Source organism: Trichechus manatus, unplaced genomic scaffold (genome assembly GCF_000243295.1).
Source record: "Trichechus manatus latirostris isolate Lorelei unplaced genomic scaffold, TriManLat1.0 scaffold00003, whole genome shotgun sequence".
Classification (NCBI taxonomy): Eukaryota; Metazoa; Chordata; class Mammalia; order Sirenia; family Trichechidae; genus Trichechus; species Trichechus manatus.
In genome coordinates this window covers 9,069,200-9,090,709 of record NW_004443939.1, presented here as the reverse complement: position 1 = coordinate 9,090,709, position 21,510 = coordinate 9,069,200, and the positions used below count along the sequence as shown (strand labels likewise).

The following is a 21,510-nucleotide window of genomic DNA, read 5'->3' as shown; positions in this document are numbered from 1 at the left end:
AGCATGTGTGTTACTGTTACATGAGAAACTATCTGTTCTGTAAGCCTTCACCTGAAGTACAATAAAATATTAAAAAAAAAATAAAAAGAATCTTTGGTGGTTTGGTCAACAACAACTTTAGCATAGACAAGTCTAAACTCTGTTCTGTTTTAATAAGATAGCTAAAGATACTCTGAAGTTGCTTTATTATTTAAAAGGCAAATAATAGATTTCTTTTCAGAAGGTCAAATATTTTATCACACTTTTCCTAGGGATTGACAGGTTTCAGAATTTACAAAGGAAAAGGCTAGAGGACAGAAGTTAAGCATTTATTCCATCATAAAGCTAGCTGCAGGTATGAACAGAAAGAGAACAAGGAGATGACCTCTTCTCTCCAGGCAAAAACCTTTTCCACTAGTCTCTGCCACAACACAAGTAAAATTATACTCAGTACAGAGCAGTCTATACTTGTGAAAGAGAACAAGGAGATGAGCTCTTCTCTCCAGGCAAAAACCTTTTCCACTAGTCTCTGCCACAACACAAGTAAAATTATACTCAGTACAGAGCAGTCTATACTTGTGCAGTCGTTATTCTTCACAGTGGAGCTACACCTTACATACAGGATAGGTTCTAAAGTCAGCCCATAATGAGAAATTCAAATACAATCAAAATCAATATAGTCAAACTTACCTTTGAAAAGCCCTTAAATTGCCCAAAGGGCAGTATACATAATCTTCTGTATACAATCCTGTTCAGTAGTAACATGTATAAATGCACAATATATGTTGTAATGTATGCTACGTGGAAAATATTTTCCTTTTTTTTTTTTAATTACAAGATCTCATATAGTTGTATTCAAGTAAGTTAAATGTCCATCTACTGTAACTCCATTCTATCTCCTTACCACCCCATCTTAAATTCTTGTAACTTAGTTATCTAGTGCTGCTCTAATAGAAATACCACAAATGGGTAACTTTAACAAACAAATTTATTTTCTCACAGTTTAGAAGGCTAAAAGTCTGAACTCAAGGCACCAGCTCTAGGAGAAGGCTCTGTCTGCTCTGGGGGAAAATCCTCGTCTCAGTTTCTCTGGCGTTCCTTGGTGATCTTCATGTGGCATGTGCTTCCCCTCCATTTGTGCTTCCTTCTCTGTGCTTACTCTGCTCTTTTTATATCTTGAAGGTAACTGGCCTAAGACACAACCTACACTGATACGGCCTTATTAACATAACAAGGAAAACCCTGTTCCCAAAAGGGATTACATCCACAAATGTAAGAGGATTTACAACACATATTTTGGGGAGATACAATTCAATCCATAACACCTTGTAACCCACTTTTACTACTATCACTGTATTGAAAATACTATCTCTTCTAATCTTCATATAAAAAGGTCTACTATTAATAAGTTCCAGTTCTCGTGATATTTCTATAGCAGTCACTGCTGAAGCATTCCTTTCTTAAAATTCTCACCTCCCTTGATTTCTGCAATATTTTGCTTTCCCAGTTCTCCCATTTTCTGAACTACCGTGTTTTTTATGCAAATAACATGTGCCTTCTATCTTTGTTTGCAGCTGCGCCCTCCACCCGCAAGGTATTTTCATATAAGGACGCATAGCATACCTCATGGATGGGAGGGCATGGTTGGCAAACGAAGGTAGAAGGTGCGAGTTATTTGTGTAAAAATACGGTATTTCGTCTCCATCTCACTCATATGTCACTTAGTCCCACATCCCAAAATGCAGACATAAATCAATTATCGGTCCCTTATTACCTACACTCAGTTTCAACTGTTTCACTCCTAGGGATTCCAAAGTTGTAACTTAAAAATAATAATGACAATGATACACTTATACAATGCTTGCTATGTGCCAGCACTGTTCTAAGTATTCTACCTATATTAATTCATTTAATCCACACAATCCTATGAGTTAGGCTTTGTTATCATCCATGTTTTACAGATGAGGGAACTGAAATACAGAGGGGTTAGGTGACTTGTGCAAGATCACAAAGCTAGTTATCTGACAGAGCTATGATTTGAGCACAAGCAGTTTGGGGATGAAGGTAGATTTCAATTCAGAATAAGTAAAGCTTTTGTAACAAGGGTCTGTCTAAAAACTGAAAAGACTATAAAGCAAAACAATGAGTTCAGCATCACCCAAAATAAAGACGAGATAGTCAACTCTCTGGAACATAGATTGATGTATAAATAGGAGAACGTAGAGCACAGCGCCTATGAGCACATTTTCTTGCATCAAACTGCCTGAGGTCTGAATCTCAGCACTACCATTTATTAGTTGTGACTTTTGTGAATTAGAAAAACTATTCAGAAGGTCTAACAAATGTATTAAAAGAGTTTCAGAAAGTCAGAAGAAAAAGAGAGAGAACAAATAATTTCTGTATTTAAAATTTTTTTAACTAAAAAATTCCAGAATGGAAGGAAACAGGACAATTCACAGAAAAGAAAAAAGAAAAAAAATCACACACACACATACCAAGTCACACTATGAAGTTTTAGAATACTGTGGATAAATAATAATACTAATACTTTACACAGTACCTACTATGAACCTGGCACCAGTCTATTAAATCATTTAATCTTCATAATGATACCACAAATTGAGGTAGCAATTACTTTCATTTCATGAGAAAGCTCATACAGAAAGAGGTGAAGAACGTGCTCAGGGTTGCACAGTAATTAGGTGGTGGAGATAGGATTCAAACCTGAAAGCTTTCAGAGAGGAAAAAAGAAAGGTTACATTCAGAGAAACAAAATTCAGAAGGGCATCAAACTTCTCAAAAGCAACACTGGACGCTATAAGGGAGTGGAGCAATACCTCTAAAGCTCAGAGGGGAAATTATTTTCATTCTAGAATTCTATACCCAGTCAAATTAGCAATAAATTAAAACACAGTAAAACATGGTCAAACATGTAAGAATTCAAAAAATTTGCCCCATGCATGCTTTTCTGAGGAAGGTATTAGAAAATATGTTTTAGCAAAGTAAGGGAATAAACTAAGAATGAGATGCAGAAAGCAAGTGGTCCAACACAGAAAACTAGCAATAGGAAGCTCCAAACTGACAACTCTGGACCAGGCCTAGAGAACAGTCAAGACGAGCTGATCAGACAACTGAAGGGAGGCAATAGCCAGAAAAAGAAGGAAATAAGAAAAAATTGATAGATTTTATTATGTTTATCAAAATTTTATTGCTAGGTATTTGACAGGTATAATTAAACATTTAGGAAAAAAAAATCAATAAAAACATTTGCTGTAGAGTTGACTCCAACTGCTGGTGACCTCATGTGTTTAAGGGTAGAACTGTGCTCCACAGGGTTTTCAGTGGCTGATTTTTCAGAAGTAGATTGCCAGGCCTTTCTTCCAAGGCACCTCTGGGTAGACTAAAAGTTCCGGCCTTTCAGGTAGCAGCTGAGCGCATTAGGCACACGCGCACACACACACACACAAGACCTAAGAAAATGAAAAAAGGATGCATAGTATACTAAATGACTAGTGAACTATATTAAGGAGGCATAAGAATGTGAACACTGCATAGTGATTTAGGCAAAAACTATGATATAACTGTATAGGAAACATGGGTAATAGAAGGGGAAATGGAAGATAAGGGTGTGAGAAGAGAGCTAAATCCTCAGGTACTATAGCAGGAAACTAATAGATAATGTCTAAAATGGATTAAGAAATGGCAGATTAAGCATATTACTTAGAAACATAGAGGAAAAATTCTGAACAAATAGCTAAAAGAATTAAAAATGACTCTTCCTGAGGAGCTACCCTGTAGAGTAGGGAGTAACACAGCAAGGGACTCCTGGTTTTCAGCATAAGCCTTTTACTGCAATTTTATTTTTTTTAAACATGTGCATGTATTACCTCGATAAACATGAAAATTAATTTTTTAAACCCCATTTATTAGTTGGCCAAAACATCTTTTAAGTAAGTATTAAGTGAATGAACTATTAAAAGAAAAGATAAAGCCACAGGAATTTAAGGAAGATACAATAGAAAAACATGTGAAAATACACTGAAGATTTGCTAGAATTCCAACACTGAGCTCCTTGTTAACTTATGAATAAGACTATCATATAACAAAGTCTCTTTACTTCATTTCTTCATTCAACAAATACATACGGAGCTAATACAGTGTGAGAGGCACTATTCTAGGCACTGAGGATACAACAATAAATAAAACCCACAAATATCCCTACCATTCTATTCCAGTGGGGGCGACAGGTGATAAAAAGTTAAGTAAGCAGAATGTCTCCATATATGATACAGTAGAATATATACTTATATGTATGTACATGTGTGTGTATTTAAACGATAGTGATATGTGCTAAGGAGAAAAATAAAGGAGGGGGATAAGGTAGACAGGGAATACCTAAGGTGACAATTCAGAAAAATCTGAAAGAACTGGGAGAGGGAGCCATGAGAGTATCTGCAGGAAGAGAATTCCAGGCACAGGAAACAAACAAACACAAATTATGTAAACAGGAAGGCACCCAGCTTTTCCAAGCAGGCTAGTATGGCTGGACTTGAGGGAGGAAGGACAAGAATGGTAGGGGATGAGGTCAGAGTGGTTATGCGGCGGACGAGAGTGATTTAAATATGGGTCATTGTAAGGGTTTGGGCTTTTACTCTGAGTGAGTTGGAAAGCTACTGTACGGTTTAAAATAAAGAAGTAACACAATCTTACCTGCATTTAAAAGGATCACTCTGGCTGCTGTGTTAAGAGCCAAGGGAGAGCAGGTAAGCAAAGGAGATCAGTAAGGAAACTACTGCAATAAACCCAAGTAAGAGATGATGTTGATGTCATGGACTGAATTGTGTCCCCCCAGAATATCTGTCGACTTGGCTAGGCCATGATTCCCAGCATTGTGTGATTGTCCACCATTTTGTCATCTGATGCGATTTTCCTTAAATGCTGTAAATCCTATCTCTATGACGTTAATGAGGTGGGACTAGTGGCAGCTATGTTAATGAGGCAGGACTCAATCTACAAGATTAGGTTGCATCTTAAGCCAATCACTTTTGCGATACGAAAGAGAGAAGTGAGCAGAGAGACAAGAGGACCTCATACCACCAAGAAACAAGAGCCAGGAGAATAGCATGTCCTTTGGACCCGGGGTGCCTGCGCTGAGAATCTCCTCAGCTGGCGAAGACTGATGACAAGGGCCTTCCCCAAAGCCCATAGAGAGAGCAAGCCTTCCCCTGTAGCTGGCACCCTAAATTTGGACTTCTAATCTCCTAGACTGTGAGAGAATAAATTTCTCTTTGTTAAAGCCATCCACTTGTGGTATTTCTGTTACAGCAGCACTAGATAACTCAGTTAACTAGGGTAACAACAGTAGTGGTGAGAAATTATCAAACTCTAATACTATTTATTTTGGAGGCGAGACGATAACCTTTGCTGATGGATTAGACACATGGGTGTGAGATAGAGAGAGGAATCCAGGATGACACCAGGTTAAGATTAAGCACCCAGAAAAATGGAGTTGCCATTTATAGAGTAACCAAATTCTTTTCATTTGGTTTATATAACTTGACTTTGTAATTCTAGAGTCCCTGTGTGGTACAAAGGAGCTCTGGTGACACAGTGGTTAAAGTGATCGACTGTTAACTGAAAGGTCAGTGGTCTGAAACCACCAGCCGCTCCACAGGAGAAAGATCTGGCAGTCTGCTTCTGCAGAGATTCATAGCCTTGGAAACTCTATGGGGTCGTCATTAGTCGAAATCAACTTGATAGCAGTGGGTTTGGTTTTTGGTTTGTGTGGTGCAAACAGTTAATGCGCTTGACTCTTGAATGACAGGTTGGAGGTTCAAATCCACCCAGAGGCACCTTGGAAGAAAGGCCTGGCAATCTACTTACAAAAAATCAGCAATGAAAACCCTACAGAGTACAGTTATACTCTGACACCCATAGTGTCACTATGAGTCACAGTCAACTTGATGGCAAATGGTTTGTTGTTTTTTTATATAATTTACTTTAGTAATAAAATTTCTTTGGATGGATATAAGATGAAACTGTGACCCCATATCCCTTTCTATAAGTAGTATTCATGTGGCAAAATTCCAATAAAATAAAGAAATAAAATTTATTTTTATGTTAGGCTTTTAAAATCAATCTTTTTTATTTTACAGTCACATCTTACAGTTTAAAAGAAATAGTCAAATTATATATCTGATAATTATTTAAATAATTTAAATATGATAATTATTTAGAGGACCATGACAGAGCAGCTTGAATCAAATTAACCCTGCCACCAAGAACAACTATGCATTAAAAAAAATGGATAAAGTACAAAAAGCAACTGTTGGAAAGCACCTGAGAGGAATCAAGATAACTTTGTCTTGAGAAGCCAAAATCTGAGAGAGGAAGTACATCAAGAATGATAGAAGCCAGAAGACAATGGAATAATATCTTTAAGGTACTGAAAGAAAATAACTGCTAACATAAAATTCTATATCCAGTGAAAATATCTTTCAGTAATAAAGGCAAGCTCTTCCTCTTCCTTCCCTTCCCAAATAATTCATGTCTAAAGCCACCTGATGGGCTGGGCAAAGTAGACACACTTTCCAGGGCAGGAGAAGTTGCTATCACGTAGTAGGTATGTTGAAGTCAGATTGGAATCTGACAGATATCACCTTAATCAAGTGATCAAAGTTAATCTCATCAGTAAAGGGACAAATCACGTGCCAACTTCTAGGATGCAGTAAGAAGAGTGCAGCATCACTTCTGTGACACATCTGACAAAGATATATAACTTGAATAATCACGAGGAAACATCAGACAAACCCAAACTGAGGTGAACATTCTATAAAATTTTCTGAAGTATCAAGTAATCTTCAGAAAGTGTCCTGTTTAAGGATACAAGGAAAAGATTAATTCAAAGGACTAATGGACTGCAGCTACCACAGCCTCCACCAGACTGAGTCCAGTATAGCTAGATGGTGCCTGGCTACCACCACTGACTGCTCTGACTGGGATCACAACGGAGGGTCCTGGACAGAGCTGGAGAAGGATGTAGAACAAAATTCTAACTTAGAAAGAACGACTAGATTTACTGGCCTGACAGACTGGAGAAACCCGAGGAGTACAGCCCCCGGACACCCTTTTAGCTCAGTGGTGAAGTCACTTCCGAGGTTCACCGTTCAGCCGGGGATTGGACAGCCTCATAAAACAAAATGCAACTAATGAGGCACAGCAGTCCAGGGACAAGGACTAGAAGGCAGGAGGGGGTGATAGGGAACCCAAGGTTGAGAAGGGACAGTGTTGACATGTCGTGGGGTTGTTAACCATTGTCATAGGGCAACATGTGTACTAACTGTTTAATGAGAAACTATTTGTTCTATAAACCTTCATCTAAGGTACAAAAAAAAAGAATTATCTATGTGAGATCAAATTGACAACAGCAACTTAAAAGGTTTAATGGGAAGCCTAGGGGGCAGTGAGTTGAAGATAATGATGATGGAATAATTTGGAAAAGGATAGTGAGAATAGCAGTACAACTGGAAAAATGTAATCAGTGTCACTGAATTGTACACGTAGAAGCTTTTGAAATGGTGTAACTTTGGCTATGTAAGGTCAAGAAGGGAGAAGGGAGAGTGTTGACATGTCATGAGGGCTGTTAACCAATGTCATAAAACAACATGTGTACTGACTGTTTACTGAGAAACTATTTGTTCTGTAAACCTTCATCTAAAGTACAATAAAAAAAAAAATTTAAAAAAGTGTCCCGTTTTAAAAAAAAAAAAAAAGTGTCACATAATCTTCAAAAATATCAAGGTCATGTGAAAATCAAGGAAAGGTGAAGAACTGTCCTAGATTAAAAGAGATTACAAATACATGATGACTAAATGCGACATATTATTCTGAACCGGATCTTTTTGCTACATAGAGTATTACTGGGACAAATAGTGAAACTTGAATAGGAAGTTCTTCAGAGAGAAAACAAAATGATCCCAGAAAGAAGTAGAATAATACAGGAAAAAAAATGAATATATAAAAGGATAATTTGACTGTTTAAAACAATAATGCCTTATGGGATTTAAAATATATGTAGGAACCCTAATAATCATAAATTTACATACAACTAATAACATGGCCTCAAAATATATAAAACAAAAACTAAGCGAACTTAAAGGAAAAACAGACAAACCCACAATCACAACTGGAGACTTTTCTCTCTCAGTAACTTATAAACCAAGGCAAAAAAAAAAAAAAAAGTAAGAACACGACAGGATTTGAACGACATGCTTAACTATTTAGAGACGTGAACAAAAAAGGAAGAAGGAAGGGTGGGAGGGAGGAAAAGAGGAAGGAACGAACCATGGAAGGAACGAATCAAGGAAGAAAGAAAGGAGATGATTAATAGAAAGATCAGACATGGGGTTACACAGAACTGTTCCAAAGAGGTACTGAAGTCTGAAGAATGGGCAGAATGGAAAAGTGGTTGTTTTGGAAGTGCTCACAGTAAATGTGACCTTCATTATCTTCATCTGACCTTCAAATCTTCCACCTATCTCAATTCTCTCAGATCATTTGCCTCCCTATCCAAAGGAATTCCATGGTTGACCATTTCAATGAAATCACAGGAATCCATAATGCCACTTGAAATTCCACTACCCTATCATGCCAAACTATTATTCACTTTATTTGCTCCTAATTCAAGGCTTCCAAGCATATTTAAAGCAAGTCATGAAGCTATATTAATTAGATCCAATAATTTTACACTCCCCAAATTATGTCTCTCCTATTTTTCTTTCTCATTTAACACTGTGTTTTATTTTTCTTCACAGAACTTTTAATTTTTGTTATGCATTTTTTTGTAGTTAATGTCCATTTTATCTACCAGACATAAAGTTCATGGGGATAGAAGTCTTAACTGTCTTGTTCACCACTGCATACCCAGCTTCAGACAGTCACTCAACAAATATACTGAACACTTACTACAGGCAAGGCATTGTTCTAGATGCTTTGGGATACATCAATGACCAAAACAGGTAAAGCATTCCTGCCCTGTGTAGTTTACATCCCACTGGGGGAAACAGATAATGATTAATAAATAAAGAAGAAAATTATATAGTGTGTTAAAAATAGTAAGTGCTACACAAAAAAGGAAGTAATACAAGGTAAGAGTTATAATTTTAAGTAGGATGGTCAGTTTAGACCTCACTGAGGAGAAGTCTGAGCCAAGACTTAATGGAGGTAAGAGAGTAAGCCATGCAGATGTCTGAGGGAAGAACATTCAGCCAGAGGGAATATCCAATGCAACAGCCCTAAGACAGGAGCATGCCTATCAGGTTAGAGGAGGCCAGTATGGCTAAAGCAGAGACAGCAAGGGGGAGAATAGGAGATGAGAGGCAGTGGTAAGGGGGCAGGGCATGGGGACACATATCATCTAGGTCCTTGGAGATTATGATAAGAACTTTTTTACTTTTAACTGAACTGAAAAGTCAATGCAAGTTTTTGAGCAAAGGAGTGGTGTGATTTGCCTTACGTTTTAAAAGGATCATTCAGGCTGCTAAATTGAGAATAGGCTGCAGAGGGGATGGAAGAAAGCTTGGACACTACTTAGGAGGCCACTGCAGTAATGACAGTGGCTCAGACCAGAATAATAGCGGTGGAGATGGTTAAAAGTGGTCTGATTGTAGATATACCTTGAAAGTATAATTGGCTATGGGATGTGAGAGAAGGAAAGGAGTTAAGGTTAACTCAAAGGCTTTTGGCCTGAGCGTCGACAGAAGGATAAATGTGCCATCAAATGAGATGCAGAAAAGTACAGGGGAACAGACTTGAGAAGGAAGATAAGAAATTTGATTTTGGATATGCACATCAGGTATACAAGGAATGTTAATGTCCAATTACGTATGTAATTTAGAAAAGAAGTTTGGGCTAAAGACATACTCTTGGCTTTAGTCGAGGTACAATTGATATTTAAAGCTATGCAACTGGATGAGATCACCAAGATAAAGAACAGGTAAGGACTAAAGACTAAGCCCTGGAGTACCTCATCATTAAACGGTTAGGGAGAAGAGCAGGCAAAGGAGACTTGAGAAGGAACAAGTAAAGAATGAGGAAAACCAAGAGTCTGGTATCCTGAAAGCCAAATGAAGACGGTGTGTGAAGATGGAGTGGGTGTTTAACCATTTCAAATGCTGCTGCTGGGACAAATAAGATGACGACTGAGATCCGACCGATAAACTTAGCAATGTGGGGTCATTAGTGATCTTGAAAGGAGTTTAGATGGAGTGGTAGAGGTGAAAGTACTTAATTATTTAATGGTCTAAATGAATAACCAAATAAATACCAGTTAATTTTTTTCTCCTAGTCCCCTAGATGTAAAACAGGGCTGTCTTTGAGCGCTCCCTTTCTCCTGTCCCCAAATCCAAGCAGCTGCTTGGTTTTACTGATTCTACCTTCACAAACTCTTTCAAAATAGTTCCTTCTTTTCCAATCCCACTGCTTCCATCCTAGGTCAGGTCCTTGAAGAAGGCACTACAAATCAGTGAAGGAGTTTAGACTCTCCAACAAGTGATGCTGCAATAACCAGTTATCCGTGTTGAGAAAAAGACACATCTTATGACATACACAGGATCTAAATGGGAAACACAAAACTTTATGAAGAAATATAGGAAAATATGCATATGGCCTTAGGTTATTAAAGACTTTGATTCAAAATTCAAAAATCACAAAGGAAAAATTAATTTTACTATATTAAACTTATAAACATGTTTAACAAGTGAAAATTGTAGCCTAGAAGAATATATTTGCAAAACATAGAGCCAACAAAGGAGTAGCATCCAGAATTATAAAGAATTCCTTCAAATAGAATAACCCTGTTTAAAAAAAAAAAGAAAAAGGAACACGAAATTCACAAAAGACAAACTAAATTGGCCAATAAAGCTTGATAAGATGCTCAAACTCACTAGTAATCAGCAAAATACAAATTAAAACTACAAAGAGACTATACCACATTCATGAGATTGGTTAAAAATATTAAAGTCTGACAATATCAAGTGTTGATAGGATGTGAATCATTGGAAATTTTCATATACTGCTTGGTATGATCACTTCGGAGAACATTTGACAATATCTAGCAAACCTAAAAATATGCATATCCTATGGTCCACAAGGAGCACTGGTGGTGCAGTGGTTAAGAGCTACAGCTGCTAGCCAAAATGTCTGCAATTCAAATCTACCATTTGCTCCTTGGAAACCCTATGGGGCAGTTCTACTGTCCTTTAGGGTCACTATGAGTCAGAATCAACTCAACAGCAACGGGGTTTTTTTTTTGTATTGCTCAGTAATTCTACTCTAATGTATATATCCTAATGAAAGTATTACATATACACAAGATATAGGTTAAAAAAATATATTCTTATAAATATTTGTAAAAATGGCATGGTGGGGGCATCTGACCTCCTCTAATTTCACACCAAACCAAACCAAACCTGTTGCCATCAAGTTGATTCTGACTCATAGCTACCTTATAGGACAGAGTAGAACTGCCCCATAGGTTTTCCAAGGAGAGGCTGGTGGATCTGAACTGCCAGCCTTTTGGTTAGCAGCCAAGCTCTTAACCACTATGCCACCAGGGATCCTAACTTCACAAGGGGGAAGGAAAATCAAGATCAACAGCCCAAGGCTGATTCCTATGAGACAGAGGTCAGACATACCTCTACCCTCCAACCTTTTTACCAATTCTGACACCGGCCATCCCACCCACTGCACTCTACTTCTCTGATGGATTTGAAAATTTGTTGCAATTGCCACACAGAACTCACAGACAATACTCATGATTATGGTGTTTATTAGGGAAGTAACAGGTTACAATTCAGGTTCAGGAATGGCTCAGGATACAGTTCTTCGATCAGGACAGCCTCTTCTCAGCTGGGCTCGCAGGCAGACCTCTCTCTGACCCCTTGGTCTCAGTTCTGCTCAGGCAAGTGTTACAAAGCTCTTTTAGCTCTGCCGATAAGTGCCCAGAGACACCCTACTCCACCAGTAAGCCTCAGCCTGAAGGCGCTCAGCTCTCTCACTCCTTAGGTCAGTGAGCCTAGCTCTGCCACCAATTGCCTGGAGGCACCCCACTCCACCAGGAAGGCTCCTGCCCGAAGACACTCAGCTTTCTCACTCCATAAGCCAGGAAGTCCACTACGCCATCTCCTGCCACTCTCCTGGTTCTGCTGCCTCTGCTGTCACCATTTCTCTGTCGCTGTTTCTTGCCGTCTCTCGCCATCTCCAATGTTACAGCTCTCTGTCTCTGTCTCCTGGATCTCACAGGTTCTCAGCACAGGGATCCCAGATCCAAAGGACACACTCCACTCCTGGTTCTTCTTTCTTGGTTGTAGTGAGATCCTCCTTCCTGCCTCTGGGATGGCTCATTTTAAGCCTAATGGGATGGAAAACTGACCGATCCCCTCGTTAGCGTTCCATACACCTTAACTGCATGGTCCCACCCCAACAAGGGTGCCATGCACATTATTTCCATTAACCTGTTCAGCATCATAGCAACATGCAATCCTCCAGTAACAGAGGTGCATTGACCAGCAATAGAATCTGGGTCTCTTGCATGGAAGGTGAGAATTCTACCACTGAACAACCAATGCCTCCACACTGTGTGTTATGGATTGAATTGTGCCCCCCCTCTATTATGTATTGTACATCCTAACCCCTATACTTGTGGTTATAATCCCATCTGGAATGGGTTTTCTTTGTTATGTTAATGAGGCAGTATTAGTGTATGGTATGTCTTGAGTCAATCTCTTTTGAGATATAAAAGGAGCAGATTAAGCAAGGAAAAAAAGAAGCAAACAGAGATGGAGGAAGATAGATGCCATGCCACATAAACAACACCAAGGAGCCAAGGAAGAAGGACCTTCCCACAGAATGACAGAGACAGAAAGTGTTCCCTTAGAGCCGGCGCCCTGAATTCAGATTTCTAACCTCCTAAACTATGAGAAAATAAATTTCTGTTTGCTAAAGCCACCCACTTGTGGTATTTCTGTATGGCAGCATTAGATAACTAAGACACTGTGGGTATGATATATTATTCAGAATAGTGGTTACCTCTGGGAAGGGAAGAAGGGAACAGGATTAGGGAAAGGCAAACATACTTCCATTATATATGTAATATTTTTTTTCTTAAAAGCTCAATGCTAGTACAGGGGTATTTATTATTCCCTATATTTTTGTATGCCTGAAATTAAAAAATAATAATTAAAAAATCAGCATATTGTTAAAGTACAACTTCTTCAGCCTAGCACTGAAGACTTCTCAGTGCTAGCCCAATCTACTTTTCTAACCTCATTCTTCACTATTCCCTATAGCAGTGCTTCCTAGACCTTAATCATTTATAAACTACCTTCATTATTTTTTATATAGTGTATACCATCTCTATTATGATTAATGAATTAGTTTGGGTTTTTTTTTTCCATCATTTTTAACTTAAACAGCCTTGTACAAATCAACAATAACTGGGAAATCATATGCTTAATATATCAGTTACATTTTTCTAATATAAACATAAATAAATATATAAGTATTAAAATAAAATGTTTGTCCTGTCACCACAAAAATCATCAAGTATCATAGCTTGGGTTGTACTGTCTTACATCAGTGCTTCAAATTTGGTACACAAGAGTTACTTAGGAGGCTTGTTAAAGATAGAGACTCCCAGGCTGCATTCCTAGGGATTCCGATTCAGTCAGAAGACAGGAATCCTGTCGTATAAGTATTCTTAAAAAACAAACAAATCAGTTTTGTCGAGTCAGTTGTGATTCACAGCAACCCCACGTGTGTCAGAGTAGAACTGCACTCCATAAGGTTTTCAATGGTTGATTTTTCTGAAGTAGATCTCCAGACCTTTCCCCCAAAGCACCTCTGGGTGGACTCAACCCCCCAACTTTTTCAGTCAGCAGCCAAGTACATTAACTATTTGCACCATCCAGGGACTCCATATTGTATCCTTGGCACCTACAAAATTGGACTATCTGCCTTGCCTAGACTAGCTCTATGCTTTCCTTCCTCTTCACCTTTACTCTTGTTATTTCCTCTGCTTGAAGAACTCTTTCTTCTCCCTAAGCCAATAGAAATTAAGCTTCTGGTTTAAGGCCCATCTTAAATATCACTATCATAATAAAGCACTTTGACTTGGATGTGACATCTCTCTCATTTCAATACCCTTCCTTCCCCTATCAATTCATTTCTATTTCTGCATGGATGCTTATCATATTCAATGTAATACATGTCTACTTGTCTTATTCCCCTCCCCCTCCTTGCCTATAAATGCTGCTTTAGGGCATAAGCCTTCTAGCTTATACAAAAGGAGGAATTATATACTAGTCATTTTATGCTTTGCATATAATACTTATCCATATATTTGCTGGGCTAAACTTCCCTAAACACTGAATTACTTTAACAATTTTTATCACTATTTTTAAAATCATACAGCATAAGGAATTAGAATGTGGACTCATATCGTATTACAAATTAAACAAGAGACTCCAGACTACCTAGCTTCATTTCCAAAATGAGAAAACTGAAAATATATCACATATAAAAACAAATAATTTTAAGTTGTTTTAATTTTTAAAGATTAAAAAAATAGTAGTTTAAACGTCAAATTCAATTTTTAAGAAGAAAAGGAAAACTGCCTAACTTATAAACTTTCAGAAAAAGTAAATGATCGAGTTATTAAATAACAAAGTGGGTCTTTGACATTATCAGCTTGAAAACAACACTCTTATGAAAGCAAGTTAACTGATTCTTTCTGGCAAAATTCTCAGTACTTACAAATGATACTTCAGTATGGTTTCTCTTTGCCTTAATGCTGGATATTACTTTGACACATCAAGAGCAATAATTTCTAAGTACTCTCCTGGTATAAAAACCAGAATAACTGTTTTTAATCACAAAACATCAACATGTAACTCATTTTTAAACCTTGTATTTGTTTTTTTAATTTGGTAATAATAGCTTGGTTTATTTCTACTCCAGGAGTAATATCTGCTTTACTGTTATAAATACACTTATTTTAACCTAGATAGAAAATAAATTAATGAAATCAGGGAAGCAGGACTTTCAATGAAAACTGTTTAGCAATGATCAATGTATTTTACAATATCATCTGAATTTGTATATTTTAGCACATACATAATGCTCCTATAAAGACAAAGAATTGTCAAAGTAAAATACAAAATTTATACACTGATTTCAAGTAATAGAAGAAGAAAAAAGTGGAGAATACATATTTTGTTCTGCTCACTAGGCCTTCCAGGTTGAAAAAGGGGAATGAAAAGACGACAGCTGTGAGAAATGAAGAACAAGGAAAGGTTCTCACACATCTCATTTTCTCCTCTGCTCATTCATTTTTCTGTCACATTCCCATTAAATTTCCTCTTTTACATGTCAGGACAAGTAAACTAAACCTAGCTTATGTGAAACTTTTTATTAACTTTTTCATTCTAGTTTTACATTGTAAAAATAAAATTTCAGCTCATTATGTCCATTTTCTTGAATACAATTAGCTGGAAGAAAAGCAGTAATACGTTACTATTACATCTGAACTCATTAAAAATTCCCCCAAATGATTCTAGTATTGGTTTTACTTACCATAAAATAATAACCTGTAACTATTGATACTAATAAAGAGGCTCAACCAGTAATGCTTACTTCCTGCATAAGCAATCTTTATTTTCTAACATACTAAGTACAAACAGACATTAAGGCTCTATAAATGTTTTAGCAGTACTCAAGGACCAGAAAAATACAGAAGTTTAAAGGTAACAAGAAGAAGTTAAATAAACCTATTTCAAAGATACTTTAAGTAGAATAGGTCAGATTAGACAAGTTTATGGGAAGGTAACAACACTGCTCATTTGATAAAGCAGTTCTGAGAAATCCAAAAACACATTTCTCTTAAAAAAATCAAAGCAGCACTTGGACTAACAAGAAATAATGCACAATTTTGTTTGATCAAATACTTCATTAATTTTTTTCTACCCCTAAGGGATTGCCCTTTTAAAATCCTCTTCAAACAGAATATATAACCTAATTGCTTGCACGTGGCTACAGTTTGCAAAGGGATTTTTATTTCAACAGTGCCACCTAGTGGACCAACTGGTCACTCTTGGGTGCTATCAAGTATATTCCGACTCACAGTGACCCTATATGACGGAGTAGAATTAAACCAAAAACCTAACCCCTTGCCGGTCAAGTCGATTCCGCCTCATAGCAACCCTATAGGACAGAAGAGAACTGCCCCGTAGGGTTTCCAAGGAGCAGCTGGTGGATTCAAACTGCTGACCTTTTCATTAGCAACTGAGCTCTTAATCACTGCACCACCAGTGCCCCGAGTGTAGAATTGCCCCATAGCGTTTCCAAGGCTGTAACTTTACAAGGGCAGATCACCAGATCTTTTCTCCCACAGAACAGCCAGTAGGTTCAAACCGCAGACCTTTTGATTAGCAGCTGAGCATTAACCATTGTGCCACCAGGGTTCCTTCAACTGGTCACTAGTGGATTTTCATTTGTTTCAAACTCTAGTATTCCCCAAATAATTTTATTTTCTAGTTCACAATATTTGTAATAATACTAACATTCAAGGGGCAATTTTACAAAAGTACCATAATTTACAGATTGTTATCCTTTAATAAGCTATTTCTAATTTAAAAAATTAGGTCATTTACAAATAGTATTATAATATTTTAAATAAAGATACCTTAGTGATTTCTTCAGAAGCTCGTTCGAAGTCCTGAACATTTCGACAGTAAAATCCTATTGTACAGCTAGGATCCATTTTTCGAAAAGACATCTTTTTGGGAGAAGGGCAGTGGAATGTCTGTAATTTTAAAAGTTCTTTGTGATTAATTTATCTTTATTTGACGGTCTTAAGTATATACAAGAACACGATTTCATTTAAAATTTGCTATCTAGCTTTCCCTCATAACTATAAACATGTTTTTCAAATGGTGTTTTGGTCTAGCCTATGCAGATGTTCCCTCCCACTCTGCAAAGCTGTAAATCGAGAGCACCGACATTGTATATATTCAATTCACCAAATCTCCACCTTATATTGCATTAGTGTCATTCTGAAAAAGAAAAGAAGTGTGTCAAAAGTGGTATACAGTTCTAACACCTGCAGAAGGAAAGAAAAAAACATGTGCCACTGAAAAAGGCATGCATAAGCTATAAAAGGTTTAGAATCAAGTTAGCCATTTCTATGAAAGTGCAGTTAAGTCTGTCTTATCAGAGGTTTTTTTTTAATGTTTAAAAACCTTTTAATAAGGATATCAAGACTTTTTAAACAAATACACAGATTTATGTAAATGTTCCATAGTGATATGAAAAGAAGCCAACTTGAGAATTTTAGTAATTGACGTAAGAAGTACATAATTGTATATTCTTCTAACTCGCTCTTCTATTTTGCTTAACTTCAAGTTCTTGTTTATTCCCATACAGGGCACAGAATGGAACAGGTGAATCCTGGTCTTTGCACTCCTTTTCACCAATCTTCCTTTCCTTTAGTCCGCACTTTACCTCAGGTGGTCACAGTGCCACAGGTCTCAGTGGGCTGGGCAGGCTGCCCCAGTCTATCTAACCTTGCTAATAGGATTTCACTGTTAGTAGTTAGGCATCTTTAAGGAATACAAAAGTAGGAAAAGGGCAAAATATAAAACTAACCATTCCAATTTTTTTGTTGTTCACCATCACGCTTTGGTACTATCAAAAAAAAACTGCTTGAATGCAGACATAGATACTTTGTCCTTGAAACTCACTGATGCTACCATGTCTTTTTCTATACATATAAAGAAGTTTGTTTAAAAAAAAGGAGAGAAACATATGAATATATATTAATATTTCTTCATATATGATAAAGAAACTCTGTAAGGATATACAAAAGAAATAATACATTGGGGGGAGGGGAGAGAATTACATAGATGAGCGGTGTGGAAAATTTTTTGTTCCATATTTTCTATTTTTGAACTAAAGAACAAGCTCAGTTATGAAATAACCTAGGCTGGATATGAACTCATAAACTTAAAATTTCCCTATCTCCATGCCTAAAACCAAATTATTTTAACTTGAAACTATTAAAATGTGGGAAAATATAGGCTTTCATATCAATCCTGTTCATGGTGAATCAATCAAAATTAATCTCTCTCCCCACACTCCACTGACTCAGTTGTTGTTGTTAGTTGCTGTTGAGTCAATTCCAACTCACGGCAACCCCGTGAATACAGGGAGAACTGCTTCACAGGATGTTCAAGGCTGTGACCTTTCAGAAGCAGACTGCCAGGCCTATCTTCCAAAGCGCCAACCTTGCAGCTAGTAATTGAGCACTTAACCATTTGCGTCACCCAGGAAGCCCTTATTTGGAACAGTGGATATTTATTCTATTACCTAAACATACAAACACTGCTATTAAAAACCCGTTAAGGTGTAGCTATGCTATTTTGGTAATATAGACAGGGCTTCCTAAGACAGCAAATTAAAGAATAACCCTACTAAAAAGCACCTCCTACTAAATGCAGTTCTCAGGTGTAATTTATAAAGTACGTCTTTCACTGATCAGTTTACTCATCCATCTATCTAGATGTCCATAGCACATGATTTCTAATAGCTTTAATGCCACTATTCTCTGAATTTACTAAGATAAATTAAAACCGTCACAACTGAATGAACCTCCTAAAACCTGAAACTTGGAACTGGGAACACAGGAATCAGAACAGACTAATATGTCTATCATAAGGCTTTTCTTACCTTTTACAATTTGGTATTTTGGTATTTGGAAGAGCTAGAAACTGTCATATCAAAAGTATATCATAAACAACATGAACCAATAGTCTTGGTTTATGAAGCCTTAGCTTACTAATTTTCTATGTGTATATATATAATGAATATGTAAATATCCACTAATCCTCCCATCCCAGGAACTGAAATTCTGCCCTGTCTAACCACTGACAATGGTTACTAAACTAAACCTTCCCTCACTGCTAAAGCCCATCTGAGTTCTTCTCACCCCTTCTTGTTAAAAGTTGCCCTTTCATGGCTTTTATTTTTCCCCCTTTAAGGTTGTTCATGCTGCTCCTTTACGTCCTACGCTCTATATTAAAATCACAGCATGTGAAATCCAGACTTCTGGAGCCATTAAAACCAAAAACCAAACCTGTTGCCATCGAGTCAATTCTGACTCTTAACGACCCCATAGGACAGAGTGGAATGAATGGCCCCACAGGGTTTCCAGGGAGCGACTGGTAGATATAAACTGCCGATCTTTTGGTTAGCAGCGTGGAGGTGGATAAACCCTGAAACTATTGCCCTGAGATAATCTTTAAACCTTAAACCAAAATATCCCTGAAGTCTTCTTAAAACCAAATAATAGCTTAGCTTAACTAGTAAAGACTGCCTTCAGCATTATGCTCTTTTAAGATCTATCTATAAATTTTCATCTAATACACAGTATGTTCAAAAAAAAGATCTATATACGATCAGATTGACAACAGGAACCTGAAAGATTAGATAGGAACCGTATGGGGCAGTGAGTTTATGTTAATGGGGGAGATACAACTCAGAAAGGAAGTTAGAATGGTTGCACAACTCGAAGAATGCAATCAGTGTCTCTAAATCGTACATGTAGAAAAGGTTAAACTGGTGTATGTTTTGCTGTGTATATTCTCAACAACAAAAATAAAATGTTTAAAAATTACAGCACGTGAGTTTATACATTATGATTTGCCCTTGCACTGAACCATGTGCTCCACTTCTCAGTCCCGACAAAGGACTGCCCTGGCATAATCCTACTACTAGACTCAGCATCTAAATATGACTACCTACGTTCACTTCAGAATGTGTTAAAAACTCAGTGGAGACAGGTAAAGATAAAGAAGATATTCTCAAAAGTTAGTATAGAAATTCAATAATATGTACTAATATACTTTATAAGAAAATGTCTTAAGAATTAAAAATTAATACAAAAATATATAATCAAAGCATTTTGAACCATAATAGGAGGGGAAGAGTTCAACAGAGGGCTCTAGACACACTTTGTAGTGTCTTGCAAATTGAGAGAGGTCAATAAATTATAGTTAAGACGAGAAGAAACAAGTTGGTCTGATTTTCTTTAAAAAAAAAAAAGAATTTAAGAAGTTCAGCTCCAAAAATGTAGGAATTCAACATCCTAAGAACAAAAACAAAAGACATAATCTGCTTTTCTCTCTCCTTCAGTCTCATATATTCTGATATCATACTGCTTTCTTCAAATTTCACAATCTTATTGGATTCAGAGCACTCACTTAAAATAACAACAGTATGAGCAATTATTTACATGAAATTGGATAAGAGAGCTAAGATTTTAATTTCTCCAGCTATTGACCAAAAAGAAGTATTAATCAAAAAAGTTGCTTACAAAAATGCTTTAACATAATTGAGGTCTACGGGTGGTTTTAAAATGTGCATATAATATACTACATCAATCAACTGCAAAATCTCAACAGCATATAAATACACAACCAATATAACCCAAGGCAAGGAAGGTTAGTAATATAGGGTAGTTAAAATAGCACCCCTTGGAACACTATATACTTAAGATATGATAAAAGACAAAATGAAATTTTATTTCTGTACAAAGATAGACAACTTGCTGTGATGTTTATATCATACTTTCATAGGAAAAGAAACGATGCTATTAACTAGATAATCTAAGATAAATCCCTGCATTAAGAAAAAATTTTAACATGAATTCTCCAGACAGGCTGAGGTATTCTACCAGCATCTCAAAAATGTAATGTCTAAACCCAACTTTTTGATGTTCTAATGTATAAAGGATAAATGCTTCTGTGCATTTGAGAAGTTACCCAATCTCATCAAATTTTACTTAACAGAGTGTTTTAAAATCAGTTCTTTCTATTCTCACTACCACCACCCTACTTCAAGCTTTTATTAACTCACCCCTGGAGTGTTACAACAGTCTCTCAATAATGAGTTATCCTTGTTTGTTGTTAGGTGCCGTTCAGTCTGTTCCAACTCATAGAGACCTTATGTACAACAGAAGGAAACACTGCCCAGTCCTGTGCCATCCTCACATTCCTTGTTATACTTGAGCCCATTATTGCAGCCTCTGTGTCAATCCATCTCATTGAGGGTCTTCCTCTTTTTCAATGACCCTCCGCTTTACCAAGCATGATGTCCTTCTCCAGGGATTGATTTCTCCTGATAACATGTCTACAGTCTGTGAGACGTAGTCTTGTCATCGTTGCTTCTAAGGAGCATTCTGGCTGTACTTCTTTCAAGACAGATTTTTTGGCAGTTCATGGTATAGTCAATATTCTTCGCCAACGCCACAACTCAAAGGCGTCAATTCTTCTTCAGTCTTCCTTATTCACTGCCCAGCTTTTTCGCATGCATACGAGGCCGCTGAAAACACCATGGCTTGGGTCAGGCACATCTTCGTCTTCAAGGTGACATCTTCACTTTTTAATACTTGAAAGAGATCTTTTGCAGCTGACTTTCCCA

General features: G+C 37.1%; 1 protein-coding gene across 2 annotated transcripts in view; it reads right to left on the bottom strand.

Moving 5' to 3' along the window:
- Window positions 1–21,510, bottom strand: part of ATG4C (autophagy related 4C cysteine peptidase) — a 132,226-nt gene that overhangs the window by 14,202 nt on the left and 96,514 nt on the right. For both annotated transcript variants that reach the window (XM_004369009.2, XM_023730627.1), the window contains one exon: window positions 16,718–16,837. In XM_004369009.2, coding sequence (XP_004369066.1) covers window positions 16,718–16,837 — 120 coding nt within the window. The remainder of the gene's footprint in view (window positions 1–16,717; window positions 16,838–21,510) is intronic.